The sequence below is a fragment of the Echinops telfairi genome, unplaced genomic scaffold, assembly GCF_000313985.2.
Source record: "Echinops telfairi isolate 266 unplaced genomic scaffold, ASM31398v2 ScPeMD7_8;HRSCAF=38, whole genome shotgun sequence".
NCBI classification, from domain to species: Eukaryota; Metazoa; Chordata; class Mammalia; order Afrosoricida; family Tenrecidae; genus Echinops; species Echinops telfairi.
In genome coordinates, this window is record NW_022103905.1 from 227,706 (window position 1) to 244,875 (window position 17,170).

General features: G+C 50.0%; 1 protein-coding gene across 2 annotated transcripts in view; it reads right to left on the reverse strand.

Annotated features, from left to right (window-relative positions):
• The window catches only part of PLA2G4E (phospholipase A2 group IVE), an 83,110-nt gene that overhangs the window by 41,785 nt on the left and 24,155 nt on the right, over positions 1–17,170 (reverse strand). For both annotated transcript variants that reach the window (XM_045286542.1, XM_045286543.1), the window contains exon 2: positions 2,390–2,462. In XM_045286542.1, coding sequence (XP_045142477.1) covers positions 2,390–2,462 — 73 coding nt within the window. The remainder of the gene's footprint in view (positions 1–2,389; positions 2,463–17,170) is intronic.

Genomic DNA, 17,170 nt, shown 5'->3' on the forward strand with positions numbered 1-17,170 from the left:
TTGAACATGAATCATTCTTCCATGTATGTCGGTCTCTTTTGGTTTCTGTAGAGAGTTTCATAATTTTATTGGTACAAATCTTTTGTTTTGCTGGTCAGGTTGATTCCTGAGTATATCATCTTTTGGGTGGTTATTATAAATGATGTTGTTTTTACATTTTCTTTTCCGAGTTCTCTTCTTTAATATACAGGACTCCTACTGATTTTTCTATGTTGACCATGTAGCCTGCCATGTTGTCAACAATTAGTTCCAGCAATTTTCGTATTGAGTCTTGGGTGTTTTAATATATAGAACCATGTCATTTGCAAACAGAGGGAGTTTTACTTCCTTGCCAATCTGGATGCTTTTGGTTTCCCTGTGATGTCCAGTAGCTCTGGGTAAGACGTCCAGGGCCACAGTAAATGACAGTGATGGAAAAGGGCATCCCTGTCTGCTTTCCCCACAAAGGGACAGTCCTTTCCATTTCTCTCCATTGAAACTGGAGTGAAACGCTAGCCATTAGCTTGGCACCTTTGGCTTTTATGATTTTGAGTAATTTCCTTTGTATTCCTACTTTACTGAGTTTTTGTTAAAAGTGGGTGTTGGATTTTGTCAGGTGCCTCTTCTGCATCCATTGATAAAATCATCAGCTGTTTGTTTGTTTACATGGTGGATTACATTGTTTTTTCTAATATTGGGACATCCTTGCATACCTGGCAAAATTCTCATTCAATCCTGTTGTGTTATTTTTTTTATGAATTTTTTTATTTTATGGCTAGGATTTTGTTGACAATGTTTGCATCTATGTCCATAAGGGATCTTGGTCTATAGTTTTCTATGATGGTGATGTCTTTGCCTGGTTTGGGGATCAGGGTTATGAGTTTGGCTGTGTGTTATATTTTTCTATATTCTGGGATAGTTTGCATAAAATTGGCATCAACACAGGTGAGGAACACACTGTCCCCCACCCAGGGACTTTTGTTGATTCCTGGTCCCTTAAGAATGCAGCAGGGGAAGTCCGTGGAACAGCCGTGGAACAGCCGTGGAACACCATGAACAGCCGTGGTAAGTCCATTAGGCTGCACTGGGGAGCCAGGTGCTATGAGCTTCTGGTAGAGAACCCAGAGGCCAACTTGGGACCACTTTCCTGAGAGGGACTCTGCGATAGTCTGGCTGCTGGCTCCGTGAGACCTATGGGTATCTCCTTCTCCTTCACTTTAATAGCCTCTAAACCAGCAGTTCTCAACCTGTGGGTCACGACCCCTCTGGGGGTCAAGCGACCCTTTCACAGGGATTGCCCAATTCATAACAGCAGCAAAATTACAGTTATGAAGTAGCAACAAAAAATAATTTTATAGTTGGGGGTTACCACAACATGAGGAGCTGTATTAAAGGGTCACGGCATAAGGAAGGTTGAGAACCACTGCTCTAAACCCACATAGGAGCAAGGGACTCACAGTGCAGGAGAAACTGGTGCCCCTGGTCATAGATACTGGGGGGTGTGGGTGGCTAGGAAGCCAGATGAGCAGTGCTCTCTGACAGAGAATGGGTGATAGGACCATGGTTATAGCCAGAATGCATGTAGGGTATGTGGGAAACAGAAAGGTTATTCCCCAGATTGTCCCCCACATTATATGCCCAACCTAAGATGCTGCTTGCTAACACATGGTCAAGGACTATACATTTGGAGATCAATGCTTAAAGGTTATCTCCCTGAGGGTTATCAGCCATCTAGAACAATCAGACCCTCTAGTCTGTCCCGTCCTAAGTAGGGCCCTCTCCATTCTGATAAGGATAGTGGATTGTTCCCCTGAAGGAGAGCCCAAAGATAAGGTCAAGCCAACTCAAGGAGAGCCGAGGTTAGGCTGGCATCTTGAACCCAGTGTCTGCCCATCTTGTCACATGCATGCCCCTAATGCCTCCCCTTCCTATTGCATGTATACCCCTAGTTCACCCTCCTCTTGTTGCACGTATGCCTATTGTGCAACCCCTTCCTGTTACAATGTAATTAGGGGGGCTTGCACGTCCCTAACTGTACATAAGCCTTGATTGGAAATATATTCACTCTCTCTGCATGGACCTGGCTGCTGAGATCATGGCCGTCTTGGAGTGAGCATTCACATGCTTTATGTTGTCTGATGTCTCATTAATTTTACCCCTCAATTACACAACCACCCCTTGGACCCGTTCAATTGTGGGGGCTGGTACCCCACAAGGGTGTAAGACTGGAAAGAGGTATGTAAACCCCAAATCAATGAAGACCAAATTACAACCTCAGTGTTGAACACACATACACACACACACACACACACACACACATGCACACATCCCTCTGACCATTGCTCCAGCTATGGTCCCTCTTCAGGCAGGTCCCACAAGCAGAAGGAGGGTAGGGAAAGAAGCTACTCACACACATCTGCCTGGCGGACATTTTTCATCCGGATGATCCTCACTGTCAGCAGGTGGCATGGAGACAAGCCCTCCTGTGGGTTGAGAGGACAGCAGACTTACTCTTCGGGTATCACCCCAGAACCAATGCCCTTGGAAAGACCTCCCCACCACCTTCACCAACACAGCCACCTGCAGGAGAGCGACCCTCATGCTGGTCTGTGCTTCTCGGGCATCTGTCTGTCTCGAGCCTGGAAGGTCTTGGAGGATCCTGGGGGCCTGAGGCCCTGACCGACTATTCCTCTTTGTCTTGCCAGCACGGGCAGCGTGCTGACCCAGAGAAAGTGCCTGATCAGGGAGCAGGCGAGTTCCAGGCCTGCATGCACAGGAAGCACTCTGCACTCCGGAGCATCTTCCGTTCCCCTTCTGTCTTTACTGAATGATTCTTACTGTCACTCCCTTCCACCCACCACCCACTCCCTCACGCAGGGAAATTTCCCTCACCCACCCAAGCCGATGACCTGCTTGGCAGGCAAGCAAAGTGTGGCTCAGAGAGACAACAGACATTGGTCAAACCAGGAGAGCTAGTCACTGGAGTCCTTATATGAGGCCCCCTTCACCCACTGCTGAATGGCTTCGTCCAGCGCAGGACATTCAATAGCTCCCTCATTGCCTGCCAGAGAGTGTTTTGGGCTGCCGGCAATGTGCCAGGCCTGATGCTAGATTCTGGGAGCCAGGGTGAGTGTGTGAGGGAGGAGAGACGGAGAGGGTGCAGGCAATGATTCCAGGTGACCTTGACAGAGGCCAGCAGCCCAAGCTGCCCATAGGCTCCCACTGTCCTGCCATAGGCTTCTCTGCTCAAGAGGCCTCCCCAGAGCCAATCCATGGTGATTATAAAGTTCTGGAGGATTCTCTTGGTCCCCAGGAACCTGAGGCAGACGGGATGAGGGGCCTTTCTCACACACCACTGTAGTCTGCCCTACCGCTGCAACCGTTTCCTGTCTGAATGGCCGGGCCCAAAGCCTATTCCATGAGGGTTGGACTCAGGTTAAGCTGAACCATTGTTTTAGCCCACTTCTCCCCCGGCCACGGCAGGACCTTCAGACTCCTCCCATCAACCAAACGTCTATATTTATAATGGGCTTTTAAACTAGAACTCTTTTCACACCACCTCCCATGTTGCTAGCATGTTGCTACACATGATATCACACGACATTATACCCTGTAAGAGGATAGATTTCTTCATTATCTACTATAATATTGAGGCTCTGGGGAAAAAAAAACATGGAAGTGTGCAGGGAAGGGGGGTCGTGGGGAGTAACTCATAATCCTACCAATCAGAGAAAACACTGGTCATTGTGATGCGGGTTCTGCAGATTTTCTGGGGGTCTACTTCTAAGCAGCAGCAACAGAATAGAGCCAGGAAGGTTAAAGGGGTCCTGCTCTGAGATAGACATGTAAGTGAATCTTAGGGTCTCTCCTTCTCCTTTGAAATCAAGGCAGAAGCCTCGACTGAAGTCAGACCTTGCACCAGTCTTAGAATTCTTGTGTAAGATTAACTCTGAGAAAAATCAAATATTTGCTTGACTCTTGCTGCATTTTGTTTTGCTATTTGTAATGTGGGCGCAAAATAGCGTCCATATTCTGCCTCTTGACTTGGTTCTAGACCTCTAGCGGTGGTCTCTGGCCAGACCCCCTTGTGGGCATGATGGACTTTTCATTTCTGACCCCTTCCCTCATCCTGGGCCCAACAGGTGTCTTGGTCTTCTCCTTGACCCTGACTCCTTCCACATTCTCAGAGAACAATTTGAGTCTAAGTGGGGAACGCCTGGGAGCCGCTGCCTGAGCAGGGCATCAGCTCCAGTGGGGTGCTTCCTGGAGTTTTTGGGTTAATAGTATCACTATGAGTTGGCTCTGACTCCGTGGTACTGGATTTGAATATGGGAGGAGGGTGTTTAGTGTTTCCGTGGTAGAATTCTAACTCTCCACGCAGAAAACCTGGGTTCTTTCCACACAAAGGACCTGTGTGTCTTCACCCCTCTGGTCTGCCAGGTTGCTATTATGATAAACAGGTTCCAGCGGAGCTTCTACACTAAGATGGACTAGACAGAAAGGCCTGCTGATCGACTCCCAAAAATCAGTCAGTGAAAATCCTATGGCTCACAATGATTCGACCAGCCGAGGATCATGAGGGTGACACAGGACTGGGCCACGGGTGGGTGGGGAGGCAGGGGTTCCTGTTGTGCTCTGCACAAGGTCACCAGGAGTCAGGGGCCAACCGGATGGCAGCTAACAATCGGGGTTCTGAACCAGGGCCCATGGACCTCTTAGAGAAGGACGGTTCTGCTCTTGGCCCCAGCCCAGTTCACTTAGTTCTGCTACGGAAGGTCTTCAGACACAACTCTTCCTAGGACCACTCGAGAACTTCCAGCGCTCTCTCCCTACCACCTAGCTTTGATGGCTTCCAGGGATGTTGGCCACTTCTTCCCACTCAACAAGAAGAGCCTAACATAGCCATCCCTTGGACGCTTGCCACGTGTGAGGTGGCGCAACGACCACGGGCTCTATAGAGTGTCGTGCTCAATCCTGACCAACCACGAAGCCGTTACTATGAGTCCTGTGTTGCTGTGGAGGATCTGGTGGGACATCTGAGGAACAGTCACTTCAGCTAGAATCAAAAGACGCCACACTCGAACCCATTCTGTCTTATTCGCAAACCCGTGGCTGGGTCCATGCCAGTGACCTCACCTGACTGAAGCATAATCCCTGTCCACCGTGAAGACGGGCGTAGTAGGCCCTCACCCTTGTGTGGGTTTCTTTTCTTAGAACATGTGTTCCTGACAGATGCCTCCTCTTTGCACCCCGAACTTCCCCCGGAACACAGAAGCAGCTCCCACACTCCAGCAGTGCTACTTACTTGGGGCTGCATTTTTACTGACACGCTCCATGATCACTTTATGATTATTATTTTTCTAACAGACCCCTAAAGCTTCATATTACGCCAGACTGGCAGGGCCCTTGGAGCTCTGCTTTCTAGTAACCACAGGGGCCTCCTTTGTGGTTGACCTTAAGCCTTGGAACATGCCCTACAGCTCAGCCAGTACTGGGACAGCTCCAATCCCCAAATACTCCACAGAGTGCTCCTATATTTTACCACAAGGAAGGTGGAGCCTGCAGGGCCCTGGGGCGGGGAGGGGGAGACTGGGAGGCAGGTGGAAAGATGGCAAGAACCCAGGACTTAAGAATGGGGCTCAGGTACATGTCAGGAACCAGGTCCAGGCAAAATGGCCTCTTCTTGGACTCAAATGAATGTACAGGGTTTGTTCCTGATACCATTAGCTCCACTGGCATGGCGGTAGGGGTGATGGTCCCAGAGGTACCATCAACAGAGTACAAAGAGATCGGAGAGCAAAGCACAGGGTCTTGGACCTCACCGGTGGGAACCAGAAACCAGGGCGGTTCTAGAACTCAACTGCTTGGGATAGCTTGTGTTGTACAGCAGGCTGGAACGTGAGGAAGCTGGACATAGCCATCCCTAAGAGAAGATGCCCTGGCTCGGGCTGGGTACCAGAGTAAAAATCAAACAATTGAACAGTAGGTATGGCCAGCTGGACTGTGACCTGGGGCTGGGGCCAGGCAAGAATCCTTCAGCTAGGAGGTGTCTACCAATCCAGGGACAAGGGAACAATAAGTGACCTAAAATCAAAGGCGAGAAGGGTATAGGATGCCTGGTGGGGCTTGATCAAGGGCAGTGTAGCTGAGAGGAATTACTGAAACCCGAATGAAGGCTGAACATGATAGCGGGACAAGAGGAAAGTAAAAGAAAATAGAGGAAAGAAGTAGGAGGCAAAGGACATGTATAGAGGTCTAAATGCAGGCATGTACATATGTAAATATGTTTATATATAACGATAGGGAAATAGATCTACATACGTATTTTTATATGTTAAATATTAAGGTAGCAGATAGACATTGGGCCTCGACTCAAGTACTCCCTTAATGCAAGAACACTTTGTTCTAATAATCAGACATTCTGTGATACTCTCCTTCCCCAACAAGATTGCTGAAGACAAAATGGGTGCAAAAGCAAATGTGGTGAAGAAAGCTGATGGTGCCCAGCTATCAAAAGATATAGCGTCTGGGGTCTTAAAGGCTTGAAGGTAAACAAGCAGCCATCTAGCGGAGAAGCAACAAAGTCCACATGGAAGAAGCACACCAGCCTGTATGATCATGAGGTGTTGATGGGATCCGATATCAGGCATCAAAGAACCAGACCAAAAAAAAAATCATATCATTATGCATGAGGGAGAGCATGAAGTGGAGACCAAAGCCCAACTGTAGACAACTGGACATCCTCTTACAGAAGGGTCACAAGGAAGAGATGAGCCAGTCAGGGTGCAGTACAGCACCAAGGACACATACAACCTTCCTCTAGTTCTTCAATGCTTCCTCCCCTCCCCATTATCACGACCTCAATTCTACCTTACAAATATGGCTAGACCAGAGCATGCACACTGCTACAGGTAAGAGCTCGCAACACAGGGAATCCAGGACAGTTAAATCCCTCAGGACCAATAATGAGAATAGAGATACCAGGAGGGGAAGGAGAAGGTGGGGGGAGAAAGAGGAACCAATCACAATAATGTACATATAACCCCTTCTTAGGGGGACAGACAACAGAAAAGTGGGTGAAGGGAGACAGTGGTCGGTATAAGACATGGGGGAAATTCATTTTTTATAAATTATCAAGGATTCATGAGGGAGGGGGAGGGGGGAGGGGAGAAAATGAGGAGCTGATACCAAGGGTTCAAGTAGAAAGAAAATGTTTGGAAAATGATGGCAACATATGTACAAGTGTGCTTGACACAATGTATGTATGTATGTATGGATTGTGATAAGAGCTAAACAAGCCCCCAATGAAATGATTTAAAAATAAAAGAATCCTTCAGCGACTAGTCTGTGGGCACATTAGGAAGGTTCTGGGGAGCACATCAGGTCGGGGCTCAGGGCCGGAGATGTGTGCCGAGCGGCACAGAAGTCGAATTCATTGCTTCCATGAGTAGGACAGCTGTCCTGCGGAGAGCAAGCTGGGGGACAGGTTTGGGGGGACCTGCTGCCCAGCCAGGGTGTGCCTCCTCAGTCTCCAGGACTCTTCCTGGCCCGTCTTTCCAGGAGAACCTCCTGAGAACCTCCTGAAGCCACTGTGCTTTCCACTGCACGTGGAGGCCGAGTCCACACGAGCAAACAAAGCTGCCTGTGGGCCGGCCTTGTTCAGGGCAGAGGCAGACAGAACACCCCCCACCCCCACCCCACCTTGGCTCCCCAGTCAGGGCTCTCTCTATCACCAGGGCCAAGTGTCAACACACAGTAAGTCAATGAACATCTGTTTACTGACGAGCCGTCCCCAAGTGGAGGTGAGGGATAAGGGATGTAGGACCTATAAAGTATTACTTTGTCCTTCTACTTTACTTTCCCGAATCGTAGGATGGTTCTGATAAATTTATGTCGTCTATGAAAATTCTTCCTATGCGCCCCTATCTTTCCGACTTAAAGAGTGTGCTCCCCAACGGCACATTTGAGGCTCCAAACTTGATAGGCCTCGGTTGGCACATAATGCGTGTTAAGAACATAAAGCTGCTAAATCATATTGGTTGAATTGGAAAGACAAAAACAAAACAAGAAGTGGAGGCAGGGAGCGGGTCTGACAACCTGGTTTCAGGAGTACTGGGTGTGATGCCCATTCTCAGACCAGAGCAAACCATCCCACAGGGGCTGGGCCTCGTGGAGAGACCAAGACTGCTCCGGGAGGGTGGTGGGAATTCTCCTCCCTGTGCAGGGTTTCTCAGCAAGCCTGGCTGGTGGGGCCTCCTCATCTCTAGAGATCTGGGTGTAGCCACGAGATCTTTGCAACACCTGTGTGAGGCCAAGTGCATGGCCAGGCGGGAAGTCTCAGCCTGGAGTCACGTGGACCCTCTAGGAGCCGAGGGATGCGTATAGCTAGCTTATGGAGGGGCTCTGGACCCCCCACCCTGGGTGCTGGCTATCAGTCCTTGACGCCCCCTGCCAGGGGAGCTGCATGCCCTCTCTGTGAAATCTCTCTCCTATCCCAGATTCCTGAGACTAGAGAGGCAAGAGCAGCTTCTACCAGCAGTATTCCCATCCCCCTGAGCTCTGTAGGGAGACGCCATTGCCCCAGAAGGCTGGGTACCAGGGGCACTGGGCACATGAGGTTCCTCAGAGAAGACAGGGGCGTGTCCTGCACACTCTGCTGTCAGGGCATCCCCCATCTCACTTAGTGATTTAGCATGGGCTGGAGAAGGGACACTGGAGAAGGGGGTGGAAAGATGCTGCTGCCCTTGAGGAGCTAGCTAATTATCCTCCCCTATGAGCCCCCATGGCACATAGGGGGACTGAGGCCACCCTCCTCCTGCCAAATGGGGAAAGTGAGGCAGGGATGGTCTAGACTGGCCACCTGGCCTTCAAAGCCAGGTCTCTTCCCATGGGGCTTTAAGGAATCAAATAGACCCAGGGGGGCATGACCACAAACCCAGGGGGCAGCTGCTCAGCTGCTGATAACAGGCTGGTCATACCACGATTCCCCCACCCAGCCGGAGACTTAAGATAGCCAAAGGGTACGTCTCCACGTGCCAGTAAGCTGGACCCCACGTGGACTGCCGATGCCATATCTGCCCTGGTGCTGGCTTGGCCCCAGGCTGGCCCTGAGCTACTGGGCAGCACCTGGTCAGGCCTGCAGGGCCTATCGGGTGGGCCAGTCACTGGCCCCACTTCCCTTCTCAGGTGCTAGGCCGGGATGGCCTGAACTATGGTGCTTGGTGCCTCTGTATCTCCCGAGGCGTGCCTCCTGCTGTGGCTCCCAGCCCCAGCCCCTCACCTCCTGGCCAGCCCTCTCTGGCCCTCAGCTTCTGGACCCAGCCACCCCACACTGCTTTCTCACCTCCGAGACACAGGTGGCCAAGGGTCCGCCATTTTTGGCTCCACATGGGTCTGGCGGGTCATGGGAGACCCAGGCGGGCATCTGCCTCTGGAGCATCTTGGCGCCTCTGCAGCCGGGTGGCAAGATTAGGAATTTATACTCTGACTCAGAACTCCGCCCTCCTGGCTGCCTCCTGGCAGTGACTGGGATTGTCCACGGAGAGGGGTTAAGATGGGGTGCCCATGCCTCAGCTCTCAGGATCAAGGGGACCTCAAGCATTCGGGTCTTGATCTCAGAAAAAGGCAGGGACCCCCAAGGGCTCTGGCCTTGGTCATGATGATCTAAAACCCTTAGTGTATCAGGACCAGGCCCTGGTCCTCAGAAGGCCATCGGGTGGAAAGGAGAGGATGCAGGACCCTTGTGGCCCAAGGAATCTCCCCAGGTGATTTGGGAACACCCTAGCTCTTTAGCTCACAGAGGCCAGGACTCCTAATTGCCCCTCCGAGGGCCTGGTGCCCTCTCTCCTAACTCCACCCCAGGCTCAGTGCCCCAGGGGCCAAATGGGATGCCAGGAGCAGGGCAAAGGCCCCCAGAGTTAAAGGGGAAGGAAAGAAAATAACTGTTTGAATCCTTGGTGAGGAGAGGATCAAGAACAATCCCCCTCCCCCACCCCACCCGGCCCTCTTTCCTGGGAACCAGGGAATCAGCCAACAGGGCGTGCCCAGCCCCGGCCTGGTCCCTGGGCAGCTTGGAGGATGCGCTGCCCCTCCCAGCTGATCCCTATCGCTGGCCTGTGGCTGGCTCTAGCAGGGGCCTGACGGGGTGGCCCCACACCCACCCAGCTGCCTGGCGGGCTACACTGGGAGTTTCCTGCCTGAGCAATTGCCCAGGGCTCCACAACCGGCTTTTCTGGCCCATGGATAGAAATGATTTTATGAAATTGAGGTGAGCTCTGCGCGCAGGGCTGGCCGGGCTGGAACCCAATCAGCACAAGCTGGGGAAGCTTGTCACACGCCGGGAGAGGACAGCCCTGCATCTTCTTGGCCTGCCTCTCTTCCTGAGAGTGGGCTGGCTGACAGCCTCCCAGCCAGCACCTCCCTGGCCTCTTCCATCAACGTCATTGCTAAATGCAGCATCCCCACCCCTGAGTGGACCCCACACAGTTCACTTTAGTTCACACACAAATTAGTGCGTGCCGACTGTATACATTCTCCTGAGAGAGGAGACCCCGAACTTGAAGCTGCTGGCAGTCAAGTCGGGGAGAAAAATACATCCATCCCCTCAGGGACTCAGAGCTCAGTCTTCTAGTTGTAATGGGGGTGTCCTGGAAGGATCAAGGTAAAAAAAAAAAAAAGCAAACAAAAACCTTCCTGTTTGTACATGGTTTCTAGGGCTCTGCCACACAGCTAACAAGCGTCCAGAGAGCACAGCACTGGGTTCCTGTAGGAGAGGGGAAGGTGGAGCTCAGAAGGCTTCCTGGAGGAGGTGGCACTGGAGGATGGGCAGGATTTCACAGCGAATGATGGGCAGGAAAGGCAACCTAGGAAGCAGGAACAGCCTGAGCAAGGGCAGGGTCTGGTGTCCACGTGGTGAGTGGGTGGAAGAAGAGACGGTGGATAGAAAGAGGGGCAGAAAGGGAGGGACTGGGCAGGGAGAAGGGAGGCTTTGTCCGGGAATAAATCTAGAAAGCACACATTAGCTTCCAAAGGACAGACTATACTTCCCGACTTCTTCTCTAAGCAATGGGGAACCATCCATGGCACCTGAGCAGAGAAGTGACCCAACGTAACTTTACAAAGGCAAGGTCGACTGACGCAGGAGCAGCAATTCAGGAGAAGGTCAGGGCGGCACAGCCTAGGAGAGGAGGAGTGGGCGGGGGAAGGGGCAGCGAGAGCAGTTAAGAGTGAGTCTTGTCGTTATCCTGAGAGGGATGACAGCTAAAAGGGGTGGTGACTGGAAGGAGGCCCGGGCACCTTCTCCCTGAGGATCCTGCCTGCCTCTTCACTCCCCCCTGAACATGGAGACCAAAGCTCCAGGGCGTTCCTTAAGAGTTTGGGCTTAGGCCTTCTTCCTGGAAGGACCCAGCCACCACGCCACCCCCGCCTGCCCCTTGGTTGGAGGTAGTGCCCAAACAGTTGGGTCTCCAGCTCTCACCATCTGTCAACTCATCAAAGGCAGGGCCTCAACTTGCTCTTTCTAGCAGAAGGAAATAAAAAGAAAGAGGAAGCTAATGGGAAGTAGGGTCGGGTTTCCGCCTCTGTACTTTTTTTTTTTTTGCCGGGGTTTGTGTCCCCAAGGCTAGTTAACTGACTCCCATCAGGGTGACCAGGACCAGCCAGCCTCGGCCAGCAGCTGCTTGCTGGTTGCTTTTCTGCAAGGAGGGGCTGAGGACACAGGAAGACAGCCGTCAATCGAAAAACAAGAGGGAGGGCCGACAGGGACCTATGGTGATACCTGTGATGAATTCAACCCTCTGCCCCTAAGGCAAGAGTTCTCTCGCCAGCTTTGCCTCCATTTCACAGGTGCCGCTCCTGTCCAAACCATCATCTTATGTTACTCCCACGTTAGCCCGACTGCTCTCCCCACTTCCACTTGTGCCTCCGTGCACGTGCCTCTGGCGAAGAACAAGCGTGCTCTCCTAAAAACAAAAGCTCGATTCTGCGGTCCCCATGACACAAACCCTTCTCTGTAGCTTCCTGTCGCTCAGGAAGTTCTCCTTGGTCTACCTCCTCACATTCAACCCACTTCCTGATCAGGAGTTCTTCCTGATAACAAGAGGTGCAGGGCCAGATGAATGACCTGATTCAAACCCCGGCTCGATTACACCATTAGCTGCAAGCACTTGGGAAAGCGAGCCTCTCTAAAGAGGAGTTTCTCCATTTGTTACATGGGACGCGTAATCGTGCCCAACACCCAGAGGGGCTGTGAAGACTCAATGGGATGAAGTGTTTAGTACAGGGTGAAGGCCCATCAACTCAGTTCCACCTCGGGGCGATCTCCTGGCCCAGAGTAGAACTGCTCCCTAGGATTTTCAAGACTGTGACCTCGCGGGAGCAAATCACCAGGTCACCAGCCTGCTGTCTAGCAGTCATGCCCTTAGCCTTGCTCTTTGTAGACCCACTATAAGACATGTGAGCCACGGGACCACAGCCCAAGGGACACGAACACACAATTCCTGCCCCGAAGACTCACAACCTACTTGGGTGACACAGGAAGGGCATGCTAATGGTTTTAGATCACTCCTATGAGGAAATCAATACAAAACCCAGCTGCTCACAGAACAGCGTGACCCAGAGGTAAGAACATCCAAGCAGATGGTCTACAGAAGAAGGAACTTGAACTGGCCTGTGAAAGAAGGGTGGTTGTTGTTGTGTGTTGTTGAGTCAGTGCAGACTCAGAGCAACATGGGGACCAGGTAGAACTTGTTCCATGGGGTTTCCTCTTGTAGACTTGTTGTTCCCAGAGCAGAGTGTCCTCTTTTCTCCTGTAGAGTGGCTGATGTGTTCAACCACTGACCTCTTGGTTAGCAGCCAAGTGCACTTGGCCATTGAGCCAGGGCTTCTTAAAGAAAAGGTAACCTGAAACCCACTGCCCCTGAGTCCAATCTTCCTTTTAGCAGCCTGATGGATCCGAGCAGAATGCACCCCCTACCCCACCCTCCGACTTTCCAAGGCTGGAAATCTTTACAGGAGCAGACTGCCACCGCTTTCTCCCACAGAACAACTGGTGGATTTGGACCTGGACATTTTAGTTGCAGTGGAATGCCTTCACCACTGTGTCACCAGAGCTCCTTTGAAGCAAAGTTAAGACCTGGCAATGAAGTATCAACGAACCAAACAAAGGACATTGTTGTCAGGAGGGACAGCATGAACAAAGGCAAAGGCTCTCGAATCATGATCTTTCTTTTGTTGGTCGTGTGAGCTGTGAGTGTTTAAGAAAGAGAAGATAGCCACCTCTCCCTAGAAGGACCGTGGACTTGTGATTTGAGGGCCCTGGGGATAGGTGTGCCTCCTGGGTCACCCCACAGACCACTGTGACTCTGGAGATGTTCTTAATCAAGGCTAATCTTTTGAGTGAGCCATGGCCTGCAGAAGGTGCCTTACAAAGGTCTTTTCTTTCCAAGTTCAGAGGAATGACAGATCGGGCCTAGTCCTTTCTGGACACTGGGCCCTTTGGTGATGGGACTGAGGAAGAAAACACTCAGTTTATCTCAAGCTGAAAGAACTAAAGAAAAATTCAAGCCTTGAGACACAGGATTGAGAGATTCTATGGGCGAAGTATTGAATGATGCAAGAAGCAGCAGAAGTCCCAGGAAGGAATACAAAGAGCCTTTGTATCAAAAAAGAACTGATTGATATTCAAGCATTTCAAGAGATGGCACGTGATCAAGAAGTATTGATACTGAAGGAAGGATTCCATAATGCTCTAAATGCATTAGTGAAAAACAAGGCCCCAGGAATTGTTGAAATAGTTATTGAAATGTTTCAGCAATCTGGCAAAGCCCTGGATGTACTCATTTGTCTATGCCAAGAAATATGGGAGACAGCCACCTACCTAGCCAACCAACTAACTAGACGAGATCCATATTTGTGTCCATTCCCCAATAGAATACAAGAATTATCGAACAATATCATTAATATCACATATCACATGCAAGTGAAATTGAGCTATATCTCATTGAACAACATCTGCAGCAGGGCAGCCACAGGGAGCTGCCAGAAACCCCAACTTGATTCAGAAGAGGACATGGCCAAAGGGTTGTCATTGCTGTTGTCAGATGGATCTCGGCTGAAAGCAGAGAACACCAGAAAGGTGTTTACTTGTATTTTATTGACTAAGCAAAAGCAGCCAACTGTGTGGATCACAACACACATGGATAACACTGCGAAGAATTCCAGAACACTTCGTTGTGCTCATGCAGAACCTGTACATGGACAGAGACAGTGGTTCGAAACAAACAAAATATTATGTGGATTAGAATTAGGAAAGGTGTGGGTTGGGGTTGTATCATTTTGCCCTACCTATGCAATCTGTATGCTGAGCAATAATCTGAGAAACTGGACTACATAAAGAAGAATGTGGCCCGAGGCCTGGAGGAAGGTTTATGAACAACCTGCAATATGCAGATAACACAACTTTAGTTACTGTCTATGAGGAGGACTTGAAACCCCTACTGATGACGACGATCAGAGGCTGCAACTATCAGTATTATGATTACAAGTCATCACAGATTACAAGTCCATGTAAAGAAAACCAAAATCCTCACAACCGAATTAATACACAATGTCATGATAAACGACTGAAAGATGGAAGTTGTCAATAACTCGGATCCATTCATAGAAGCAGTAGTCAAGAAACCAGACAGCATATGCTGTTGGCAAATCTGCTACACCAGACCTCCTTATTTTATTTTTTAATTATTCTTTTTTACTGGTTGGGATTTAATACATATCATGTATCATCCCGTGCTTCAATCACGGTCCAAGAAGACCTCTTTAAACTCTTCAAAAGCTAAGCTGTCACCTTAAGGAAGAACGTGTGCCTGATGTAACCTGTGGTTTTGTCAGCCAGTTAATATAGATGCAAAGCTGGAAAATCCAGTTGCAAAGACTGAAAAACAAGCTGAAGCCTTTCACTGATGGTGCTGCTGGAGAACAGGGAAAGTATTACGGTCTGCCAGAAGAACAAACACATCTGTCTTGCAAGAAGGACAGACAGCATGCTCCTTAGAAACAAAGATGGAGAAGCTTCATCTCAAGTACTTTGGGCACGCGATCAGGAAAGGGCAGTCCCTCGGAAAGGACCTCACCCTGGGTCATGAAGAAGATCAGCAAAAGGAGAGCAAGACTGCCAAGGAGCTCGGTTGGCACAACGGCAGCAACAACGGGCTCAAACATAACCATGGTCGTGAGGATGGCCCTGTTCTGCTTAGGGTGACTGTGAGTTGGAGCCAACTTGAGGGCACCCAACAACAACAAGTCTATGCACTACAGTCACTGCTTCTTTTTGTCTTTGTCTCACTGCTTTGAAGGCCCTCCTGCTCCATCAAAGCACACGCTGACCAAGGAGTGACAAAAAGGATGAAACGTGAACACATTGGCCCAGGAAGTTTGGGGTTCTGTGTTAGCATTTCCTCCTGCAATCCCTCTGGGCCTTGCTTCCCTCACATGAGCCCTGGGCCTCTCTCCTGCTCCACGGGAGGAAGCCATCTTTCAAACACAGAGAAGCTGAAGTTAATCTTACCTTTTGAGCCCCTCTGGACCCCAGTGTCGCTGTACATGACAAATTGGGAAACGCATGAGACTAGCCAGAATACTCACGCTCCCCTCCCCATTGCACTCTGGGAGGCGGATGCTGCCTCACACAGGTGCGCACAGAGAGGGAGGAGAGCCGGGCAGGGCCACGGGAGCCTGCCAGGCCAAGGTTGTACTGGAGCACATCTGGACTTCTCCTGGGCAGCCTAGAGGGGTGATGAAGGCAAGGGAACACTGGGCTGCAGGAATGCTGTCTGGGTGAGCAGCAGAGACGACTGTCCAGCCGGAGATGCTGCAGGGGAGGTTCCCACTCCGGAGCGCCAGGGAAAGGGTATTACCGACAACCCTGCTAGACGATTGTGCTCTGGGCAAACTGATCGTTTGGTGAACGGATCTTTTTTTCAATTTGTAAAATAAATTTCATTGATAAATCATTTAAGACAGTATAACGTGCCCATCTGATGCATACAGACAGATACATATTTAAAATACTTCCAATATTATTTATGGCGATTGGATTTCATGTTGGTAAAAGAAAGTAGAGTCTTTGAGTGGAAGTCCCGATGAAGATGCTCAAGGGTATGAGTTAGAGGCTGTCGAGGGTTTTGGAAAGATGGCAAGTTCGCCAGTCCCCAGTGAAAATCTACCAGAAAATCACCACTCGATGCCATTCGTCCAACTGGAAGTCAGATATATACCGAAGGGTATAGCTTCCATGTGGGTGGGAGTGTAAGTTGCTAAACATTCTTTGGGGGAAACAATTGGGTAATGTCTTGTCAGAGCTCAGCACTTTGTACTTCCAGACGTATAGAGAAACGAGGTGTGCAAGGAAGGCCCCAGGACCATCATTGGCACCATTCTTTATTGAATCTACAGGACAGCATTCGCTAAGAGAAAACCCTGTCAATTATAATATTATGCCTCTGTCAATTATAATATTATGCCTCATCCCTTTTTTTAAATAAAAAAGGCATCCTTGATGTCATAGCTTTTAAAATTTGGACATTGCCCATCTTAGAAGTGGTGAAGGAGAGTCGCTGTGCAAAGCTTGCCACTGTGGCGTTACCTAAGGATGGGTTAGGACATCTGGAAGTGTTCACTATCACCATGCTTATTAATCCAAAGGCCTCTCAGTAGCATGATATTGAGAGGAAAGACAAATTTTAAGAAATCATTTTATTGGGGGCCCATACAACTCTTATCACAATCCATACATACATCAATTGTATCAAGCACATTTGTACATTTGTTGTCCTCATCATTCTCAAAACATTTGCTCTCCACTTAAGCCCTTGGCATCAGCTCCTCATCTTTTCCCCCTCCCTCCCCATTGGCCCCTCTTCCTGAACCCTTGATAATTTATAAATTATTATTATCTTACACTGTCATATCTTAGACTGTCTGACGTCTCCCTTCACCCACTTTTTTGTTGTCCGTCCCCCAGGGAAGAGGTTATATGTAGATCATTGTAATCAGTTCCCCCTTTCCACCCCACCCTCCCTCTACCCTCCTGGTATCGCCACTCACACCACTGGTCCTGAAGGGATCATCCTCCTGGATTCCCTGTGTTACCAGTTCCTATCTGTACCAGTGTACATCCTCTGGTCTAGCCAGA